The sequence below is a fragment of the Chenopodium album genome, chromosome 26 (genome assembly GCF_948465745.1).
Source record: "Chenopodium album chromosome 26, dcCheAlbu1.1, whole genome shotgun sequence".
In the NCBI taxonomy this organism is placed as follows: domain Eukaryota; kingdom Viridiplantae; phylum Streptophyta; class Magnoliopsida; order Caryophyllales; family Amaranthaceae; genus Chenopodium; species Chenopodium album.
In genome coordinates this window covers 16,231,695-16,254,956 of record NC_137859.1, presented here as the reverse complement: position 1 = coordinate 16,254,956, position 23,262 = coordinate 16,231,695, and the positions used below count along the sequence as shown (strand labels likewise).

General features: G+C 34.8%; 1 protein-coding gene across 2 annotated transcripts; it reads right to left on the bottom strand.

Annotated features, from left to right (window-relative positions):
- Positions 1-241: 241 nt before the first annotated feature.
- On the bottom strand, positions 242-21,820 carry LOC145618608 (putative transmembrane GTPase FZO-like, chloroplastic). Of its 2 annotated transcripts, none has more exons than XM_081673383.1 (11): positions 21,201-21,820; positions 19,531-20,096; positions 19,350-19,418; positions 16,028-16,225; positions 13,684-13,818; positions 7,666-7,752; positions 6,810-7,241; positions 6,267-6,431; positions 3,450-3,680; positions 3,153-3,268; positions 242-905 (listed from the first exon to the last, which is right to left on the bottom strand). In XM_081673383.1, exons 1-11 carry the CDS (start codon positions 21,718-21,720, stop codon positions 623-625), a joined length of 2,802 nt encoding a protein of 933 aa, XP_081529509.1. In that variant the 5' UTR covers positions 21,721-21,820; the 3' UTR covers positions 242-622. The 2 variants fall into 2 exon arrangements, with proteins under 2 accessions (XP_081529509.1, XP_081529510.1); XM_081673384.1 differs by having other exon boundaries at positions 13,684-13,815.
- Between the last annotated feature and the right edge of the window lie 1,442 nt (positions 21,821-23,262).

Here is a 23,262-nt window from a genome sequence, read left to right as displayed (position 1 = left end):
TATACCCTGCTGGCCGGTCCTGAGAGAATTTCGGTTCTATAAAAAATCACGTAGTGGAATGCAGCAGAAGCTTGACTGCAGCTTGATTGACGAATCTGAATCTCGTCTGTGCCGCATAATCACAATAAAATAACACCATTATTTTTAGTATAGTGATAAAGACTAATGTCGTGGAGCTACCACATTTAGAATAGGCCAATAATCACTCAGAAGAAGTCAAAACTTTGTTTAATCAAGGAACTAAAAGAACAAAGGAATAAACTTCATTTAAAACTGTTTGACACAAAGTATTCGTTTTACAGTATGCAACGTTCCACATCCATTAGCAAAATGCCAGCAGCAACCGACACATGTTTGTGCCAAGATTCAAAATCAAGAGAGCCACACATTTTAACACCACAAAATCTGTTGACTTACAAGCCTACAACCACATTTTCTGAGAACGTTTCGAAAAGAAAAACTAATGCGGCTGTCTCTGATTGATTATATAAACAGACACCCATATTATTATATGAAATATCACAACAATTTGACAGAATATAGAGTTCACGGATCACTTACTATACATTATATACCAATTACGCAAGATTTGTCTTCAGTAAAAAGTGATTGCCAAGAAAGCTCATGATAAATGTAAATTCTGAAGTTCAACCTGTAATGTTTGTAGTTTTTTCTCAACAACAGTCAGCTGTTCTCGAGTTTCCAACAACTTGTCTAATCTTTGTTGTGCTGCTTCCTCATATGGTTTCCCAACCAAGGATACAAAGTCTTCCATGTTCTTGACGGTGATTGACAGATCCTTCTGCATGGCTTCCACAATTTCTTTTTCTACAACATCTGCAATCTTTTTAACGCTATCTAGAACCTTTTGCCTACGAGCTGGAAAATTTGAAATGGCCAACAAACTGACAAAAAAATGAGGACCTGTTAGCTAAAACCATATTAAAAAGCAAGAAATTATAAGTGTTTTAATGACAAAGGCTCAAAAGTTCACAGCTTCAATTCCCAAAGTTTAACCAAACTGAAGGATTTGAGACAATTAACATAGTGCTTAATTTTGAATCCCCTAATGGAATAGCTGCTCGCAGTACATAGTATGACCATATGCTTTCTCGATTGAGCAGATGAATTAAATAGCACCTATTTTGCAATCATCTAAGATCCATGATAATTAAAAGAAAAAACTCAAAACATGTGAAAGCCATGCTAGATTGTAGTCAATTTTGAATTCATAAGGCTTGCTGATCTTTTGTTTCTAACGAAAGCAAGACAATTCTAGCTGTTCAGTAAGCAAATCAAAGTTCAAACTTGTAATATTGGTAAAGATACTGAAAAAACAGGTGAATTAAGCACACATCACCTTAGCATTAGGTTAACCTTCTGCTAAGGTGATCAAGCCTATAGGAGGTAATCAACTAGGTTAACCTTCAATTTCCCTTGCAGACTACTATTCAGCCCAACATTAGGTTAACCTAATTACTCAGTTAAGAGAAAGTAAAATGCTTATTGGCGAAGGCATTTGTTCATGTCATCTAAGTTAACTCTAATAGAAGTGTCAGACTGAAAGGTAGGATATTTTGTCTAAAGTTAACTCTACCAGAAGTGTCAGGCGCAGCTGCGCAGGTATGTGTCATCTAAATCTCGGACACACCCATTTTCACGTGTCAAACAGCCCATCTTTAATTTTGCTTATTTGGTCCAAAATGAACTGTCCTGGATGTTTGGAATGAAAATTTAAGGAGCTGGAAATGACATCACAAAAAAATTTCCATTATAGGTTATGTTGTTTGAGCGGTATGGTACAATTCTTCTTGCTTGACAGTAATTGATTACTTACCCTCCACAATCTCCTATAACCCTCTTAAACACAGAGGTACCACATCATTTACCCTCCTTAATCTTCTTCCTCCCTCATTTGTTTCCATTCCATTGTAACATCAAACAATCCATACAAGCGATGTCACCACCCATTCCCTCTCATTTGATTCCATACCATTCCATTTTCTCCAACCAACCAACACACCCTAAGTGTCATACCCATGTCCAAGTTTTAAGTACCCGATGTGGGTACTCAAGGTGAAATGAAAAGTCAGAACAGCTTAGATGTTAATACAATGCAATTTGCCCAGAAAAAATACATGAGGATTCGTAAAATCTCGAAAAAGACAGGGATTCACTACTATCTTTGCATATAAAACTACATAAAATTTAAATGCATTAGGATAAATTGGAGAACTTGCTCATTAAAAAATTACAAAAAATTAGAACACGTTTGAGTAATGACTTTTTAATGAAAAGTTACATGCCTTTTACCCTAAAACAGAGGGAGTATATTATTAACAAGGGAAACAGTTTGATATTGAAGATTTGAAGTTCCATTTGTCATGTAATTGTTTAGTAAAGAATTAAAGATAAGAATATTTATAATATGTCAACTCTTACCATTTTCATCAATTTATAAAATAAATTATAAAAAAAGAAATTCTACATCCCAATAAATCTTTTGCTAGACACAAAATTTGAAAGAAATCATATGAACTTGTCACATCGTAGGTTGTTGCTTGGTTTAGATTGAATCATGTGTTAGATTACATCTTGAGGTAGAACTGTAGAAGTATTAGTGATATGGGATATTGGATAATACTATCATCTATGTTACTTGGACTCGGGTACCCATGCCCGACACAGATATGTGTCCAAGTGTCCGACTCAGCTATTTTCTGAAAAAATTCCATGATTTTGAACTAAAAGTGAAGTGCCCGGGTGTCATACCCATGTCCAAGTGTCGAGGGTCCGACACGGGTACGTGAGGTGAAATGAAGAGTCCGAGTAACATAGACTATCATTAGTATAAGATTTACGTTTGAATTTATGTTAGTAAGCCTACATATTTAATTATTGAAACATCACTTCAAAGAATTGTAAACATATTTTTTGTCAAGGGACTCGAGAGTAAAAACTACCCTTAAAATACCAATTAACATGTTCAAACAAATTTCTGATAAAGACTATTGATAAACTATATAGACCATTAATGATGCTCCATCAGGTAACAGGCCATAACTCTCATCATAAAAAGAACAGATTCTATGTGCACAGCAGATATTGTGGAATCAGACAATTCAACAAGGAGATGGAAAAAGATATATCACCCGCCAGCAGAACAAAGTCCAAGTGCTAGAAGGTCTTCTAATGTAGTTGGCAAGACTGATGTGAGTAGTGAAGCAGATAAACCAGCAGCTCCTAGACCTCCAAAAGCTCCGAAGAACTGCAGAAAGAGAAGAAAGGGGCAGTTAGAAATGGTTCAACCTGTACATACAATAAAAATGTGAAAGTAATACTATGCTGTGGTTGCGGGCAATATTTGAGGTAAAGAGCAACATAGGCTCATTATTTCCAAATGTCAAATCAAATTAGATGAAAGAAGATTTGCAGAACACAGCACTCACCACTTGACGAACTTCTTGGTCAAACAGTTTTGAAGCTGCAGTACCACTAAACTGTTCTACTGATTTTAAGCTCTGGGTATCAACTTCTCTCAGCAGAAGATTACTGGTAAAATCCCCTTCATGGTGTGAGTCAAGAAGTACAGACCATCTTTTCTCAAATGTCTCCTTATACTGCATACCTTCACGCATATTGTTTTCTCTTAACCAGGAGGTATATTCCCTAAGAATTCTCTGTATTTGAAATCAAATCAAATAAAGAAAATGAAGACTTCCGTTATGATTATAAATTAAAAGAAAATAGATTAATGCCAGACAACAAAACAAAAACGGCCAGAGACACCTGCTCTGAGAGGCCAAACATTTAAACAACAAAGTTGGCCAAAATTAGGAAAATCTTTTTGAACACCGCCATATTAAAACTCACAAATTTCAAAGTTTCTCAATACCATCCCTCAAAAAGTATTAAAATCTAGCCTAATTTCTTGCCCACGTTATCCACAAGATAAATCTATCATACAACCAACCCATTTGAATAGAATAAGCTAAAATATTTACAGGGATGCGTGAAGAGATCAGCATTTTTTTTTTTTTCACATCAATTTATAACAAGGAGATTAAAATAAGTAGGCAACCACTTGATCATCAAAAGTACAGTTATATTCTTGCAATACATCTTCAGAAAAGCATTGATTGATGTTTAAGTGTATTCTTCCATTCAGCATTTTATGTTTTGTACCAAAAGAGGAAAATAGATTAATTACAAGAAGCATATTTATATGCTGAGCAGTTTAAGATCAGCTAAATAATTCACATATCTTCACATATAGACACATTGATTGGTTAAGTAGTTAATACAAGGTGAGTAAAATAGTCTCATTCTAGCCTCTTGGACAAGAGTATCAGCTACGTTGCTCAGTTTCCTTGCTCCATGCAAATTATTTAGCTTGATAAACCTATGCAGTGACGTTGGCCTTCTAAATGAAGGTTCTTAGCTACAATAGCCAGGTAAATTGTGAATAGAAGAATGATTTACATCTAAACAATCCAGTATGATGGATTCCCTGTGTTCTTTGTCAGCAAAAATGAAGCCAGCTTAGAAATCAAATGCAGTTCACTAATCACATCTCACTAACATCTATCTATTAACCTATACTAAAAGCAAATTCTTCTATGACATTTGTCATTACCTTGTAATAAAATTTCCCGCACTATTCGCTTCTTTTTTTTTTTTTTTTTTTTTCCTGCAAAAACTTTAAGTAAACTATTTATACCGTAGAATATTTTCTTTCCAGTTTGACAAACATATTCCATATATACCCAAATGAAATACTTTTCTAAATATCTTTTATATTTTTTATAATTTGTGGCTAGTACTTTTTTAATAATACAACCTTTGGATAATTTTGTAATAATACAACCTTTAGGGAGTGTTCATTTTAAACAAGATAAAATCAAATTTTCGGTAGATTTTAAGGTTAGGATAGGGGAAGGGATGAGTTTTTGGTGGTAGGGATGAGGAACGGGGGATCATCCCATCCCTTCTCCCACCTCAAAACCAACCGAAAATTCAATTTTGTCTTGTTTAAAATGAACTCCCCCTAAAGGTTATATTATTACAAAATAATCAACAGATTGTATTATTAAAAAAGAATGTATTATCAAAAAAGAATGAGCCAAAGGTTGTATTATTTTTGGCAATTTTTCCTTTATAAATTTTAACCCAGTGTCCCACTAAGTTAAAAGTCCACTTAACAAATATGTTACCGTAATGCAAACAACAAAAAACAAACAAAACGAAGAAGAAGAAGACGAAGAGGGGAAGGGGAAGGGGGGGGGGGGGGGGGGGGGGAGGGGGTGCTGCTCTACTCTTCTTGAAGAAATAATTAGTTTAGCCTTAAAATGAAGGTTCTTAGCTTGAAGAACCAGGTTCACAGTGAAGATTAAGATGTCAAAAGATGATCTACATTATCACATAATATCCATTGTCAGCAAATACGGAGTAGGTTCAACAAACCATGCAATTTTACTCTTCTTGAAGAAATAATTGGTTTAGCTTTTAAATGAAGGTTCTTGAAGAATCGGGTTCACAGTGAAGATTAAAATGTCAAAAGATGATCTACATTATAACATCATATCCATTGTCAGAGCAGGTTCAACAAACCATGCAATTCTTCAAATTCGTCTAACTAACATGTCCCATTAAGTTGAAAAGCCGTCTTATTGTCGTGCACACCACAAAAATAAAATAAAATGGATCTACTACCATTCACCTTGTAATAATTGAGCCAAACAGAAGCACCTGACACTCGTGAACAACAGTGAACTCTAAAAAACAGAAATGGTTTCCTTCCTTCCCTCTGGGTCGGAAGAGAAAATATGTCTTCCCCCCCTCCCTTCCTGCCCCTCACCAAATTAAATAGTGGAGGTAGCAAAATATTTTCTCCTATACACCATACTTATCTATGCAAGCTGGTTATAAGAAATCCAGTCAAAAGACCCAGCAAGATCCTCACAAGGAAGCTAAGTTGGCAAGGAAAAATTAAACCAATCAAAATCTACATCCTAATTGACTATAGCAAAAGATTCTCATGCCAAACAACCTTCTTTTATTAACCAAACACACCCTCCCCCAAATCAAATAATCAAAACTAAATGCCCTCCACCAAGGTTCCGAGTAAAGTTTCCCTTTGCAATGACCCAATATGGTAGCAAGACACATTAACTTCACCCCATTGCAACTCTGCATAAAAGGCTAAAAGCAGCAGCACTGTTTGAAGGGTAAGATACAGGTGTATAGTTACTAAGAATCTAACTTACTTGAGCATCAGCAAGTGCAGGGCTGACAATGTCATTTTGAATACTCTGTGTGGCAGCTGATGCAGATTTGTCTCCTCCCAAAAACATTGAAAAAGCAATATCCAAATTGGATAGCTGCAGGGTAGATTCCACAAGTTTTAACATACGCTCTTTTGCACTGCCAACCTACAGTTATACAATTACACCCAGGCATCAGTAATCATCTCATAGATTTTTTTTTTCAGATAACCAAGCAAGTTCATACAACAAATATAGACTCAGACCAAGTGTACTTTTACCACACTTTCTAGGTAATATTTCATCTACCAAAGGCTCATTTAGTGCAAGAGTGGAGAAAAAAATATATATATACAACTTTCCAATATTCTTGTGGGAGCCATGACTAGAGGATCATGGCAGCAAGAATGGACAAATCTGACACACTTTTCAATTTTTCATTTTATGCCAGTTGATTCAAAAGGTCAAATCAATAGACTAATGAACAAAGCAATGATGAAACAAGATTAGCTAAGCCTGAAATTTGGAATTGTTTATGCCGTGTACCAGTGAGATAATTTGCCGCCTCCACGAATTGCTCTCGTTTTCCATTTTCCTTCCATACTCCTCAACACTGCGAACTAACTCCTTCATTGATATTAAGTCCTTCTGGGCATATCTGCAGTCCTGTGTCACCAGTGTTTGACAGGAAGACAATAGTCGCTCAGCAATTGCAAGAGGTGTTTGAAGCTTAATTGTCATCCTCTCAAGACCAGCAGTTGTTGAACCATCCATGAAGTCATATAGAAATTTCTCAAATTTATCAAAAGTCTGAGAGCTCGGGTAGGATTCAGACATTAGATTTTGTTGAGCTGTTCCATCATTAGTTGCAAGTTTTGCTTCGAGAGCAGAGCGTGCAGATACAGGAAATAGTGTCACATTTTCTACATTCAGCAAATTTCGCACATTGTCTCTTACAAATGTAATGGCTTCATCAAGCTGCATCAAATTAGTAGAAAGGGTTATGTTACACATCAGGAAATAAAGGACTAACAGATAAAAACAAAAGGCATATCATGCGCAGTAGCTAGCTAAGACTGCAATTCACAGCCCCAATTCCCAAATATACACAATTATCAATTAAATATCTGGATCCTCTACATCGCTACACTCATTGCATACCTGTAGAGGATCTGAGGCAACAATGAGATCCAAATTTCAAAATTTAGCTGCATCAAATTTAGGTCATGAACTCTGCTGCCTCATACATCTACTAGTTTTTCCATCTTCAAGAAAAAATATTTAAAAAGAAAAGGGAGCACTTTTTTTTTCGTATCTTGTCTCCTGACCTATTATTTGCTTATAAATAATAACCAATTAGGTTTGTGATACTATCAATGCTCAATGTAAGTTACAATTATACCTCATTGCCATTTCTGTACAGATCAGCTTTATTCAACAAGAATAGTACTTTTTTCTTCCACTGCTGAGTATAGCGAAGGAATGCAACCTGAAAAACATAAAATGAGGCCCGAAATCAACACCAGTTTGAAAGAATATTCAAAAGCATCAAGTTATCCCAATGTGTTAAAAAGGATAATAACTACACAAGACTTGCTACCATAGGGTATCTATCATTTGCACCATTTATTTCTTCTACAATAACCCATACTAAGTTTTATCAATACTCTATTAGTTCAGAAAACACAAGACCATCACAATCAACATGCAACAAAAAGCTTATTTCTAACCTTTAAATAGAATGTAATAAAAATTGTTGCCAAAGCAACGCAAATAATGTAAAACATATCCTAGGCATTTTGGCAAGAATATATGAGTACAGATTGGTTATCTAGAATAAGATCAGCTCAGGATTTCCTAAAACCTTAAGCTAGAAAGAAATCATCAGACCATTGAAAAACACACATAGGAAATACTTTTTCTATACCTCCCAACACCCAAAAGATTGTGTATTTACCAATCATTTGCATACCTACTAATTAATGGATGACCTAGGAAACATTCCCATTGCAAGGTCCATGTGTTACTTAAATATCCAAAATTTTAGTAATATTTCACTAATTTCTACAATAACTACTCAAGTTCTATTATCGTAGTTCCATAAAGAACAACTAATTATAATCTTATTTGGCAGATGAGATAAAATATTTCACTTAACTAGGCGCACCGATTTTCTTTTTCATACTCTCTTTTTATCTTCAGAAGAGTAGTAACAACAGTATTATATTCTGCAGTTTTCTTTGATTTTATTAACAAACTGGAGAAAGTATTATATGCCAGGACCTGCAAACTCTGATGAGCGGCATTTATGCAACAATACTGGTAGCATTCTAGCATGTTTTTCCCCTTTCTAGGCCTACTTTACCCTTTCTTTCCTATATTTATTCCTTTTCATACTTATTCATCTATTAGTTAGTTAACCCTATCTTACCCTTTTATGCACTCTAATTGCACTTTTCCTTTGTTTTTTCAATAGTTTGATACTCTCACATGCTTTGTGTTGTAGGAAAAGAAATCAAGGAACAAGAAAGGGCAATAAACATCGAGGACTCAAAAAGGAGCAGTGCAAACGCTCCGGCTACAATAGAGCAGACTGCAAATAGTTTCAAGCCTCGTGGCCTCTGAGTGACCAAGGAGTTGGTGCTCAGTAATCTTGCATTCACAAATTTTCTGAAGGAGGACTCAAAACTTATATCTACTATCCAAGTTATTTTAATCCACTTTCAAGTTGTAATTTAAGGGGGAGCACAAATTGTTTCATACGAAGTACATCAATAAATTAGGACAGCTTATATTTTTGGGAAAGCTCAGCCTTTAAAAGAGAGTAATTTATTAAGAGAGAAGTTGAAGAGTGTTCAATCTTAATCTAGCTATTCAGTATTGATTACTTGAAACAAGTATGTTAAATTAGTGATAGACTATTCTATAAATAATTATTTAGTCCATTTGGCCAATGATTTCTCTTTGTTTAGTACCTATCGAACATGGTGTTATTTACCATAGTGACTAGTTGAATCCCAACTCTAGCATAGCTATGCCAATTTCCAAAGACTTCTTAATTAGTGCTATGAAAGAGTTTATAAACATGGGTTGTGAGTAGTCTCTTAGTTAGGGATTAGGTAGAGACCCAACCATGCATGTTTGTGACTACTTGGGGGATATGGAAGAATAATTAAATGGTTATTATTATTCTTGAGTTCCAAACTTCCCATTTAGTTCAATTACATTGATGGAAGCCTCATTAGTTCATGTGTTAGGAATCTTGAGTTAAGCTAACTGTTAGTCTCTTGAATTGATTGATTAGTTGGATTTAAACGCGTTCGAATAGGCAGAACATGTAAAATTAATATAGTGCCATTAGCAATAGTGGCTATAAATTTTATTATATTAATGATACCTTAATGCGAAGTAAAAGAGGAACTCTTGCTTGTGTGTCACTTTGTTCTCGTTCCAATTAATCAATCTTGTAATCTATTTATGGTTCGAACTGAAGAAGGCTATCAACATTTAATTCTCTTCCCTGATTTCCGCTGGTTAAACTTGTGCATGTTGTGTGTTGAACCTATCCTTAAAGTTTTTCCCTATTGTTAATCCCTAAAAATTTCATCTCTATAGTAGTGATTAACTAATCAACTCATCCTTTTTGATCTAGCGAGTCAAATGCTTTACGCTGTATTATTCGCATGACTCCTTTGGAAATGACCCTTGCTTATCACTTTACTTAAGTTGGTCATTGGAAATTTGGAATAGCTGGCAACAACTAATTATCTCCTATCGCGTTGCACTTTACTGTTATAACATTGAAGAAAATTAAGAGAACATGTCTTGAGCCTTAACCTTTTACAAATATCAAGTTGAGGTACAATCAACAAGTTCAGCTCATGAGTTTTAAGATTTACTTTACAAGGAATCAAACGAGGAAAATCTAACCACTTTCCAACCTTCATTTATATGCATTCTTTCATAACAATCACAAATTTCAATTGCACTCTTTAGATGCTCACATCTGCAATCTTATACAAAAAGATCCTCACATAAATACGATGTCGCACAACACTTGCTACAATTAAAACAATTTATTTTAGTTTACTACTAAATCTTATCAAGCATCTCCATATTTTAATGGCTATTTGACCCCTAAAAAACAAATTAAAATTAATTTTTCTTGAAATTAAAAATCACACTCTTAGTAATTTTTTACAAAATCAATCAAGAAGATTGTTGGGAAGCTAGAAAACTTTGTGAAGTTAGACCCAGCAACTGTTAACAGGGATAAACTTCAATTTGCTAAGGTTTTAGTAGGGGTGGGAATTGATCAGGATCTGCCGGATCAGTTAACTTTTGTGAATGAAAAGGGTCAAAAGATGGCAGTATCTCTGAAGTATGATTGGAGGCCTGTTGTCTGTACCTCTTGCAAGAGTTTGGGGCATACTGCTCAGAATTGTAGAAGGCAAAAGAAGAAGAAGTTGACCAAGAAGCCTGGAAAACCAGAACAGCAACAAGTCACAAAAGCATTGAAGCCTGTTGACAAAGATAAGACAGAACAAGATGCAGAGGTTATTCAGGAAGATGCAGATGGGTTCATGAAGAGTAGGAAAATGGTAAAATGGGTTCCTAAGGCCATTCCTGAGGTCAAGGTTCATAATATCTTTGAGGTGTTAGCAGAAGAAAAAGATGATGATGAAGCAGCTGACAGTAAGGGAGAGGTGGAGGATCAAGATAGAGAGCTTGCTCATACTGCAGAGCCCTCTGACCAGTATGGATAGACTCTTGATATGGAATGTAAGAGGAGCCAACAAACTCAGTAAACAAAAAGACATAAAAAGAGTTTTGCAACTCTATAATTGTGGGTTAGTTGGGCTTAATATGGAGGGTTTATACCTAAATGTCTTTGATGGATGGTGTGTTTCCTGTAATAATAACACTCATCCTGGGGAAGAATTTCTATAGGATGGAATCCAAGTGCTTTTGATGTGGATATTATCCTGAGCACTAGCCAGCTAATGCACTGTATGATTCAGCCAAAGAACAGATCTGAGAGATTTGTTTGCACTGTGGTTTATGGTTTCAATACTGCCAAAGAGAGAGAGCCTCTGTGGAAAGATATTCAAGGTTTGCACACTTGGATAGACACTCCATGGATAGTTGCAGGAGATTTCAACTGTATTCTAGAAGCTGAAGAGAAAGTTGGTGAAGCTGTGAGACGGAATGAAATGCAGGATTTTAGGAACTGTGTTGAGAAAGTTACAGGACATAAAGTATAGTGGCAATTACTATACTTGGAATAACAAACAGGACGGAACAGCTAGAGTCTTCACAAAACTAGATAGAGGATTAGTATATGATGATTGGAATAATAAGTTTGAGCACTATTACTTTGCAAATGAAGGCAACTTTGATCATTGTCCTGGGATAATCACAGTTTATTAAGATGCTGGCATAAATAAGAAGCCTTTCAGGTATTTCAATATGTGAAGTCATTTGCGAGGACCTAGTTGGACAGGCTTGGAGTATGGAGGTTCATGGATCCTTGATGTATCCTGAAGAAAGCTTTAATTGGTTTCAGCAAGACCCAATGCAATGATGTGATACAGAGATTCCAGGAAGCTACTATTGAACTGAATAATGCTCAGACCACTTTGCATGCAAATCCTAGTGATTTGAATGCTATTCACTCTGAAATTTTGGCTACAGAAGCATTTAATACAGCTAACAACTTTTATTTGTCTTTTTTGAGACGATAAACAAAAGATGTTTGGATAGAGAAGGAGATCAAAATACAGCTATGTTTCACAGAGCTCTCAGGAAAAGACAAATGCAAATGCACAATAGAGTTTACTCTATTAGAAACATGGATGGAGAATGGATTGATAATCCTCAAAAAATTCCAGATGCTTTTTTGGATTTTTACAAATCTTTGCTGGGCTCCAGAGAAGATTACAGAGAAAAAGATAATGAGGCAGTGGTTGGCAAAGGTCCTATCCTGACTGAGGATATGAGGAATGCTCTTGAAGCTCCTTATTCAGCTAGTGAGGTTGAAAGAACCATGTTTGACATTGATATCAACAAGGCTCCAGGATGGGTTTGGAAGTGGTTTTTATAAAGACTCACGGAGCATAATTGGGGATGAGATTGAAAGTGTTGTACTTGACTTCTTCAGAACCAAGAAACTTCTATAAGAAATTAACACTACCTCCATAACCTTAGTTCCTTAGACTAAGTGTCCTGGAAGTGTTGCTGATTTCAGACCGATCTCATGTTGTAATGTGATCTATAAGTGTATCTCAAAAGTCATTTGTGAGAGGTTAAGGAAGGTTCTACCCCAAGTGATAGCTGAAAACCAGGGTGCTTTTGTCCACAGTAGGTATATTGTGCATAACATCATGGTGTGTCAGGACTTGGTGAGACAATATGACTGCTCAAAATCTGCTGCAGGATGTAGAATCAAGCTGGATTTGAAGAAGGCATATGACACTATAGAATGGGACTTTATTGAGGAGATGCTATCAGCTCTGAATTTCCCCAGCAGTTTCATTGAGATAATCATGCTTTGTGTTAGAACTCTTAGTTACTCTTTGATTATAAATGGGGGGTCTACACGGGTTCTTTGAAGCAAAAAGAGGCTTGAGGCAAGGTGATCCCCTCCCACCTTTGCTTTTTGGGCTTCATATTGAGTACCTTTCAAGGATCCTTAAGGTGGTGAGTGAAGTTAAGGGTTTCAAATTTCACCCAAGATGTAAGCCTATGGGCTTAACACACTTTTGCAGATGACCTCATTTTGTGCTGTAAAGGAGATAATCATGCTCTGTGTTAGGACTCCTAGATACTCTTTGATGATAAATAAGGGTCTACATGTCTATAAGCATAATAAGAATGTAAATAATAGAGAGTGGATAGGTAACATGTCCATATAAGCATAGTTGATGTATAGTTGCTTTTTTTTTGGCCTTGTTGGCCTATGTAGTTTGTACTAAGGAAACACATTGTTTCCTTTTTGATAATAAAATCTACTGATTTACCAAAAAAAAAAAAAAAAGAGATCAGATTTATAGCATTCCATCTATTTAATTGCCCACTTTCCTTTTTGGTCCATCTTACTTTATATTGTTAACCATAGTTCACTAATGTCAAGTCTAAACAAAGCGTCGATTGATACAAATTATCATAGTAAACATAAAATGTGTAGTCTATAAAAAATGTATAAATTATAACTTAATTTGACTTGGTACAAAAAAAATTTTGGTAAAAAAGATCAGATCAGACGCATCAAAAAAAGTTGGATAGAACAGTCAACGCTCCCTTAGTATAAACCAACATCATAAGGACAATCGTCTTGTATTGGAGAAGATAATGAGTTGTGCCGCCTGATCCTCATTTTTAACAATGAGCATGACAAAAGAGCACAGGAAGCAAACCATACCTCACTCTCACTTAATGGACGGTCAGCAGACAGAACAAAAAGGAGTAAATCAGCTCTAGGAACAAATTCTTCAGTAAGGCGCTGCTGTCTTTGCAGAATGACATTAGTTCCAGGTGTATCAACAATAACCATCTGCTTTAACAGAACAAAAGGAAATTCATTTAATTAAGCAAACGGCTCAAAAATATTGCCTCATAATAAAAATAGTGTAAACATTCTGCATTAAGGAATGTCGATGGAATATTTTCTTTACATATATACAACTGTAACTATTAAAAACTTGTCGAAGGATCACAGTGAAGACATTGAATAAAAGTTGCATCATTCTTGGCAGAGATCATGTATCTATTATTCTACATGCCTATATGCAACTACAATCTAAATTAAAAAAGTCAATGCTTCTCAAAAGGAGTCCAAACTACAAACCAGATAATCATTTTTAGTGCTATAGATGCAACATTGCAACTGCTGAGAAATGAAACCAATTTAGGAAAAACTCCCTCCTTGCCAAATTAGTTTTGACACTTGTCTTGACAAATAAAAGAATCCAGTAGGGTAATATTATATTGAAAAGGTATATGTGATGGGATATAATGGGCTATAATGGGCTATATTCAAGTTAATGTGAGAGACTGTGGCTGTGTCAAAACATAACTTTTTGGTAATGGAAAGAGGGACGAGTTAAAATAATAGTGGGATCTTTCCAAAAAAAGAAGTGTAAAAACTACTCCTTCAATCACTCTGTCCCTTACAGTTGGCCCCACTTTCCATTTTGGGTTCTCCCTTTGAGTTCTCCCCACACTACAATTGACCATGGCAATAAGGGACCACCACTTTACTCTCACATTCATTATATTTGGTTCCATCAATTTTATTTCTCATCAACTATGCCATAATTAAAAACTGAATAAGTAACAACTCAGGACAAAGGAATTAATCTGGGAAACATGATAAATAAAGTGTGGAAACTAATCTGAGATAATTGAGGTAGAAAAATACTGAAACTTAATAGGAACTAAGAGGTGTAACATAAATTTACTTGGTTTTTTAATTAGCAGTTGAAAAAGAGAAAATAAGCATTAAAATACATCTATATAAAACTAATAAGACATGAAGTGAAATTAGACCATTTACAAGTCATAGACAGCTATATTACTCTCCCTGCTATCTTATCTTACATACTCTAAGTAACTTTCTATTCTCAATTATTCCCAAATTCTTTCAATTACATACCAAGTCATATTTCAAACATTTGAGAAACACATACATAAAGCTGCTACAGATTAACCAGGGGTAGACTGCAGCCAAACACTACAGAAAAAGACACATAGCAACCCTACAACAGTTTATGCATGGGGTCCACCATTGCCCACAGAAGGCAGATATTTCAAAAAAATTACATGTTACAAAATTAATAAAAAAGGGATTGCACGGGTACATGCTGAAAAATAAGATGCGACACTACATCCAAGCTCTTTGCTTAATAAAATGCTAGCAGCTATTGTACATATTATTCAAGACTCAGGAGGCAGTAGAGCTCAATATTACAAGATAAAATAAAGCAACATGCTCCTGATTAACATATTTTTGTCATTTTTAAAATATGCCTTGAATCAATCTATCATTTCGGGTGTAAAAATAAAAAAAATCTATCATTTCGGGTGTAAAAATAAAAAAATCTATCATTTCGGGTGACCCAGCACTGTCTGCAAGTCGGGGTTCTAGGGTTCTAGTGAAGTCCCCAAAACCTACGCTATCTGTTATAATGGGCTATGGTGTTCTTTCACAGCTTATTATACGGGCCTAATCTGTTTTAGTTTAAGGATTTATTATTATATATTCCCCTAATTCTTAACCTCGCCTACTTCCATAATCTATATTCTTCAAGATCACTAAAAGCACTTCATCTCACCTGCCTTTAAGGACATAGCTAATGAATTGAACCACATAAAATGTGTGTGCTCTTGACGCCTCTTGTTTGTGGATTTTGCTTAATCTTTTCTCTTGCCTGTTTTAACAGTCATCTAATTTCTTGAAGGGTGTTTTCATGTTTTTAAAAAGTAATGAGGTATAGCAGATAGAAAGGCTTCAAGGTGTAAACCATAAATACGACAGTCTTATAATTCATCTAATGACACAACATGATGACAAATGACTGAAGATGACAGAGATTAGGTTCAACAGCACCACATATGCTCTAAATCTACATAAAATAGGGATCTTGCAATAAAGTCGTAGGCATCTGATAAACAAACAATAAAACTATAGAAAATATGGATGCATAAGCCTATGAGCAACAGCACCAGCTTTAATTTAAAAAAAGTAAACAACCAAGAAAACCAACCTTCTTTAGAATTTTGGCAGGTAGGTAGCAAATATTTTGACCATCAGGAAGCCTTACACAACGTTGCTCCTCCTTAGCATCCAAATCAGCATAACGCAAGAAAGTAATCTCATTGGTGGTGGGAACTACCCCCTCCATCACGAATTTTCCTCCAAGGAGTGCATTGATGACTGATGATTTTCCGGAGTTAAATTCACCCTGTTACAATCATAAAGACAGTAACAGATTAACCGAGTAATAAATTTCTTCAACAAAGATAACACATTATGTTGTAGGGTACACTCATAGAGAAATCCAAACATCAAATTCTTAAATGAACATAGTTTGACTAAACAGTTCACTGTTGCACTGTTCACAATCAAAGAGCAGGAATGACTCTGATCCAAAAATGAACACTCCCAGAGTCAGAACTCAGAAGTTCAGTGTCAAGATTCAAAGGTATTTTGCAAAGTAACTAAAAAAATTTAAGCTAACAGAAACTAAGAAAAAAAATAAAAAAAATTCTCCCACATTTAAAAAATGAACCTGTCAGAAATTTCTTTCAGTTTTTCTCGTGCTAAAAACTAGCTATTCAATATCAATGGTAATAAAACTGTCCTTCAGTCATTTACAATTATTTCCCAGATCAATAATCACATTTACACAACATTCCTTGCACAATTGGCTGATTTTTTCATGGCAAAGCATGCTGGAAAAGTAGGTCTTTAGCATTAGAGTTTAAAGCTTGAACGCTGCAAATATGGGATATCTTTATTGCTCCCTCTGTCCCATAATGTTTTTCCCATTGTGAAATTTTCCTTGAAATAAGAAATTTGGACAAAAATGATTTGCAATTAATATTGTACATTGCATGTGTACTTTTATTGAAAATTGCACAATTCAACATTGGGAAAAGATCAAACATTAAATACTTTTGTTGTATTCAACTTATGTTTTAATTTTATTTTTTTTCAAAAAAAGGTACTTTTATGAATTCTATATTCAATCTGGGCAAAATTTACTGAAAAGGAGAGGACAAAACGATTAAATAGGGACATCACAAAAGGAAATGAGAATATCATTTTGAAAAACATTATGGGACGGGGGAGATGTGAGATTTGACTACCATTACAAAAATTGAGACTAGCATAATTGCAACTAAAATATGTTCTTATAAGGTTTAATAACTTTTGACAATTTAAGATAAAAAAAATGATTTGAATAGAATGCACCCTTAGATAGATGAATAATATTCACTCAAAAAAAAAAAAATAAATAAATAAAAAATAAAAAAAAACAAAAAAAAAAAAGATGGATGAATAATATAAGTGAATGGTAGTTAAACTATAATTTTATCATTAAACGTCCAGCTAATAACAGCATACAACGATCAATATACAAGGTATTCGACTAACATTAAACCGAATAAGAAGATAACTCTAAGGCTAATCAATCAAAGCCTTAATCCCAAAAGTGAGGTCGGCTAACATGAACCAAATTTGATTATTCCGCGTAGTCATCAACATAAATCTTTCTCCTCCATCCCTTACGAATTAAAGCTTCATCCTCATGTAAATCCATGCACTTCATATTCATGCCAAAATAATTATTGAAAGGTATAAAGAAAACTTAATAATAACCCTCATGTTCAGAAGATCAAATAAATTCTCTAAGACTCTAAACAGAAAATTCCCCATATAATGACCTTGTTGAGACAAAGGATCAATGATCTACACTCTTTTAATTATCTCTCTCAACTCTAGAATTATTTCCTCCCTTATCCACAAAACCCTTCATTTGCTCCCTTCACTCCCTTTTTGCGGTTTATCAAATCCACCGCCACCACATCCATTGTCTTTTACCATCATAACCAATCAGCCAATGATCAAGTCAGCCACCACAATCATCTTTGGCCATCTCTCTATCACTGCCCTATCTGTCTCTTTCTCCCTTCAATGTCATTCTCTCTTGTAGCATAAAAGTCTCCTAATAAAAATGATTTTTTTTTTTTTTTTTTGGTGTTTAGAGAGCCACAAGGGCGAGGGTAAGAATCGATCCCAGGATCATCTAGAACCGGGAGGGAAGCTCTTACCACTTGAGCTATCCCTCACTCTCTCCTAATAAAAATGATAAGCCTTGATCTTCCTAATTGCACAAAGACCTGGCACATTTAAGCTTTAGGAGTTGAGTTACTAGTTATAAAGTGTTGAGAAGAAACAACTAAAAAAGTCTTGAAGTCATAAAATGATTCTCATTGTATGCAATATTTTAAAATGAAATTCATAAACATTCATGATTTATGTGGTTATCATTGATTACAATGCAATATCACCCAAACCCAAACAATTATACAGTAGAAAAGCAACAAATACAGATAGATTGATAGTGGGTACTGGGTAGCGACAAAAAAAAAGAAATAGCCAAGAAAATTTATAAAAGAAAACACGAAGTTGTACATGTAAGAAGAGACAGCAAGATATATAGGAAATAAAACTATTTCTATCCTTTTCAATTTGCGAAATTACAGGAAAAGACCCATATCTGGATCCAAACCCAATCTATGGCTCCTGCTCCTCCTAATATATCAGCAATTAAGTTTAAGCTGGGTGTTAAGTTCACAATTCGAGGTTTTTTTTATTGGGGATCATAATCAGAGATATTTGGATAAAATTTCTGCCTGGTGCAGCCCCTTCCATATTTGATGCCCTCAAGATGAATAATGATGCAAAACAGATGAGGGGAGGAGGAGAAGGAAGGCCTGGAGTAAAGAAAGGAAAAACTTCAATGAAAAAATAATTAGTCACTTAAAACTGAGAATGAGAATATAGAGAGAGAAATGCATCAGAGATCAAAGGGTTCCAAGATTGAAAGATGGTTTTTTGTCACTAAAAGTCCTGCCGGAAAAGAGATATTCTCTATTACAATCAAAGTTTAAGAATAAGTTAGCCAAGAAGACACATGAATAAGTTAGGCCAGGAATATTTAAACAACAAAGGCTATTTTGAGTCTTCTATACCTCAGTCCACAGAGTTACCTAACACAAGACCTATAACTTTCAGAGAACACCTAATAAAACCAAAGTCATTAACCTCAGAAGGAGAAGGATAAGTTAGCCAATAAGACACACATGAATAGGAAAATTTTAAGATGAAGTTCTATAATTGATTAGAGGCTGATGATTCCCTGATTTTCATGCACAATATAATATTATCACCATAACTACCTGATCACAATTACATTTTGTAAAATTATACCAACATGACAGAAAATTTTCATAAAAATCAGAGCTAATACCCATATTATCCTTGAACCAGAATTTTGTTGAAGTTCAGCACTCAATTACCACTATGACCAGCAAAAATGGCTCATCAAGTTGTGAGATAGCATCATTGAGAAGTGAAATTTCCTCCATCTGCATCAATAATAAATCCTCAATCAAGAGTCACGTGCAACGAGAAACAAAAGCTCAAGTGTTAGGACACTTTAAATAACTTAGCTACCCAATGTTAACAATAAATGATCACCAGTGGTGCAGCCTTCTCAATAGTGTCAACTGCTTCCATTAATAACCGTCTCTCCTTCTTTATGAACTGCATTTCTCTGTCCTCCAGATTGACAAAGCTAGCTATCCCCATATCAACAGAAAAGCCATTAGTAGTGTTCAACACATGCTTATTGAAGCTTAAATCTTCATCCTGGTGTCTTATGTCTGTAGCAAGTCTATTCATAGCTGATGGGTCATATAAAATTTTGCTAAGACTATCACCACTAGACTTCAATTCCTGCAATGAAGTAACAACTCCACTTGCACTGGACATGAGCACCTTTGATACTTCATCAAATGACCCACCATTTGTTATCAATTCCACTTCAACAAACACCGGAATCTTAACATTATTATTAATAGAATCCATGAAATTTTCAGCAGGTTCTTCGGCAAGAATACTATAAATAAGAAAATCAGCGCCCTCAGCACTAGAAGCGTTAAGTGCAGCTTTCACAGTTTGCACAATCTTTCCCACAACTGGAAGGACTACTGAGTCTGATTTTGAACTCATCAATGTATTCCTTGCTACAATTGGGGGTAGACCTGTAGATATATACAAGAGCTATCAGCCCATTAATGAGACATTTGCTTCCTTGTTATCACTTTGAGCCTCCAATGTTTAATATTCAAGAGGCAAAAATTGGTATGTCTGTAATATTATTGAAAGTTTGATCAAAATTATTGACCCTCACTCATACTAAACCTACTAGAATCAAGAAATGGAAATTTTTATTAAAAAAAAAAAAAAAAAATACTCTGTTGTCTTTAAAAACTAGATACCAAAAGCAAAGAACCGAAACTTAAACCCTCAACTGCGCCATCTAGAATAAAGGTTTATTGCACAAACAGACCCTAACTCAACCAATATATCATCCCAAATGCAAACCATCAATAAATCAAATTATGAACACAAACAAAGGTCATGTTTTGTTCACCTTATTTCCAATTATTTCAAGATATGTTCATCATATACGGATAAATAAGTTCGGGAAAAATATGTTATGATAAGTGGTAAGGGATACCCAAGTTCAATTAATAACTGAAATAAGTTCTAATAAGGTTTTATAAGTTCAGATAAGTGAAATCAGGTATATACAGCACACCCAACATACCACAAAAACTAACAGCACACCAAAATTCAACAAAACCGATATCAATTATACCACAAATTAGGCAATTGAAACTAACAGCACACCACAAGTTCATTGAAACTCATATCAATTATACCACAAATTAGTCAATGAAACTAACAACAAACCACAAAATCAATATACCACAAATTAGGCAATGAAACTAACAACAAACCACAAATTCAATAAAACCAATATCAATTATACCACAAATTAGGCAATTGAAACTAACAGCACACCACAAGTTCATTGAAACTCATATCAAGTATACCACAAATTAGTCAATGAAACTAACAACAAACCACAAATTCAACAAAACCCATATCAACTATACCACAAATTAGGCAATGAAACTAACAACAAACCACAAATTCAAGAAAACAAATATCAATTATACCACAAATTATGCAAAGAAACTAACAGCATACCACAAATTAAAACAAACCTTACTTAATTACACAAATTTGTAAAAAATAAAAAATAAAAATAACTATAAAAAAAAAGTGCAAAATATAACCTTGATCAGATAACAAAACTCCACTAGCATTAACAGCAACAGCAATATCAACACGCTCAGCAACCAACAAATAAGCTCGGTCTCTAATCACAGACTTCAACAAACAGGCAGCCTCATAAAGCTTTCCACCACTACCGCCTTCGTCTCCATTAACAACCACAATTCCAACCCACTTCGAAACGGCCATATCTACAAAATCAACAACTGACCCATCATTCAGAACCTCAGAAGCATTCAATTGGAGCACAATGTTGGGGATTTTGATCTCAGGCCGCTTATACCCACCAGGGAAAAGTGTCCTAGGCGTCGGTTTTTCGGGGACGAAAGCATCTGATGATTGAGCTGCATTGTTTTGGAGTGATTTTATGTTGAAAGAGTGAAATTGAGTGAGTTGGTGGGGTGGATTCGGGTGCCTGAATCTATGAAGGAAATGGGTGTTTGTGGAAATACTTGATTGTTTGAAAGAGAGGAAACTAGTGGAGAAGAAATGGGATGAACAGAGAGAAGTAAAAGATGACATTGATGGAGATATTGAAGGTGGTGCTATGCTACTGTTATTGAGAAGATGGATTTGGTTTCATGGTTTTGTAAGGAGGTGAGGAAGGAGAATTCAATTTGGAAAGCTTATCTAAAATACGTGGGATCTTTTACCAAAACGACTATTTTGACAAAAGTATTTTCCTAAAATTTAATTACCAAAGTAACTAAGTTATTAACTTGAAAGGAATTCATCTATTTTTATTTGGATCTTGCTAACGAGCGCCTCGGGGCATTAGTTAAGGAATAATTTTATTGGTTGAAAGAGTATTAAGTTAGGAATGCATGACAAAATCACGTGTCATTCGGCGTAATTAATGTTAGTTTTACCTTTATATTTTCACTTTTAATACTCTTATCTAACGCCCCTAGGGCACTCATTAGCTTTTGCCTTCTTATTTTTCTTTGAACCAGTTTGTTTGCTTTATTTATTTATTTTTTTTGGTTTTATTTTAATTTTCTTAAAGATTTTTTTAAGTTGGAAAATTTAAGTAATATACTCCCTCTGTTGTTTTAGTTTACACCTTTCTATTATCACAATTGTCAACGCATGTTTTTAACGATTAATATCTCTAATTATCAACAATGTAAAATTATAAAAAGTGGATATTAATAAAATATACATTGAAACGATTCAAACAAGATCCACATGAATATGTTTTATCGTATCCATAAACCATAATAGCAAGTCAGAATGGTACTTTAGGACCAAGAATTTCTTCATCATTTTCCCGAGGTCGGAATGGATCTTTCTCTACTTCAAGTGATCTTACAACCATAGGGCTACTCAATGGATGTGTTGTATCCCTAGAAAATCTTTGAAGAACATTTTCTATGTATGTTGATTGATGCACAAGGATTCCATTCTCTAGGTGCTCAATTTGTAACCCCAAGTAGAATTTTGTCTTTCCAAGATCTTTCATTTCGAACTCTTTCTTTAAATAATTGACAGTCACTAAAATCTCTTCGGGAGTTCCAATGATATTCAAATCATCAACATACGCTGCAATTATAACAAATCCCGATCCAAATTTCTTTATAAAAATACATGGGCTGATAGGATCATTCTTTTAACCTTCTTTTAAGAAATACTCACTTAGACGGTTATACCACATACGTCCAGATTGTTTCAATCCGTAAAGAGATTTGTTCAATTTAATACAATGTTCTTGATAACTAGATTTTTCTACTTCTGGCAGCTTGAATCCTTCTGGGAGCTTCATGTAAATGTCATTATCCAATGGGCCATATAAATAAGATGTGACTACATCCATCAAACGTAAGTTAAGTCCTTCTCTTATTGCCAGCATAATCAGAAATCTAAAAGTAGTTGCATCCACCACAGGAGAATATGTCTCCTCATAATCAATACCAGGTCTTTGTGAGAATCCTTGTGCAACTAATCATGCCTTATATCTTACAACTTCACCCTTTTCATTTCTCTTTCGCACAAAGACCCATTTATATCCACTAGCTTTACACCTTCAGGTGTACGGACTAAAGGTCCGAGTACATCTCTTTTTCC

Coding starts and splice junctions, on each gene's coding strand:
- LOC145618608 (XM_081673383.1), bottom strand. CDS start 21,720: ATGTCATCTTTTACTTCTCTCTGTTCATCCCATTTCTTCTCCACTAGT. Junction 13,819..16,027: donor CTGCCAAAATTCTAAAGAAG/GTTGGTTTTCTT, acceptor GTTCTGTTAAAG/CAGATGGTTATTGTTGATAC. Junction 7,753..13,683: donor GTCCATTAAGTGAGAGTGAG/GTATGGTTTGCT, acceptor TATGTTTTTCAG/GTTGCATTCCTTCGCTATAC.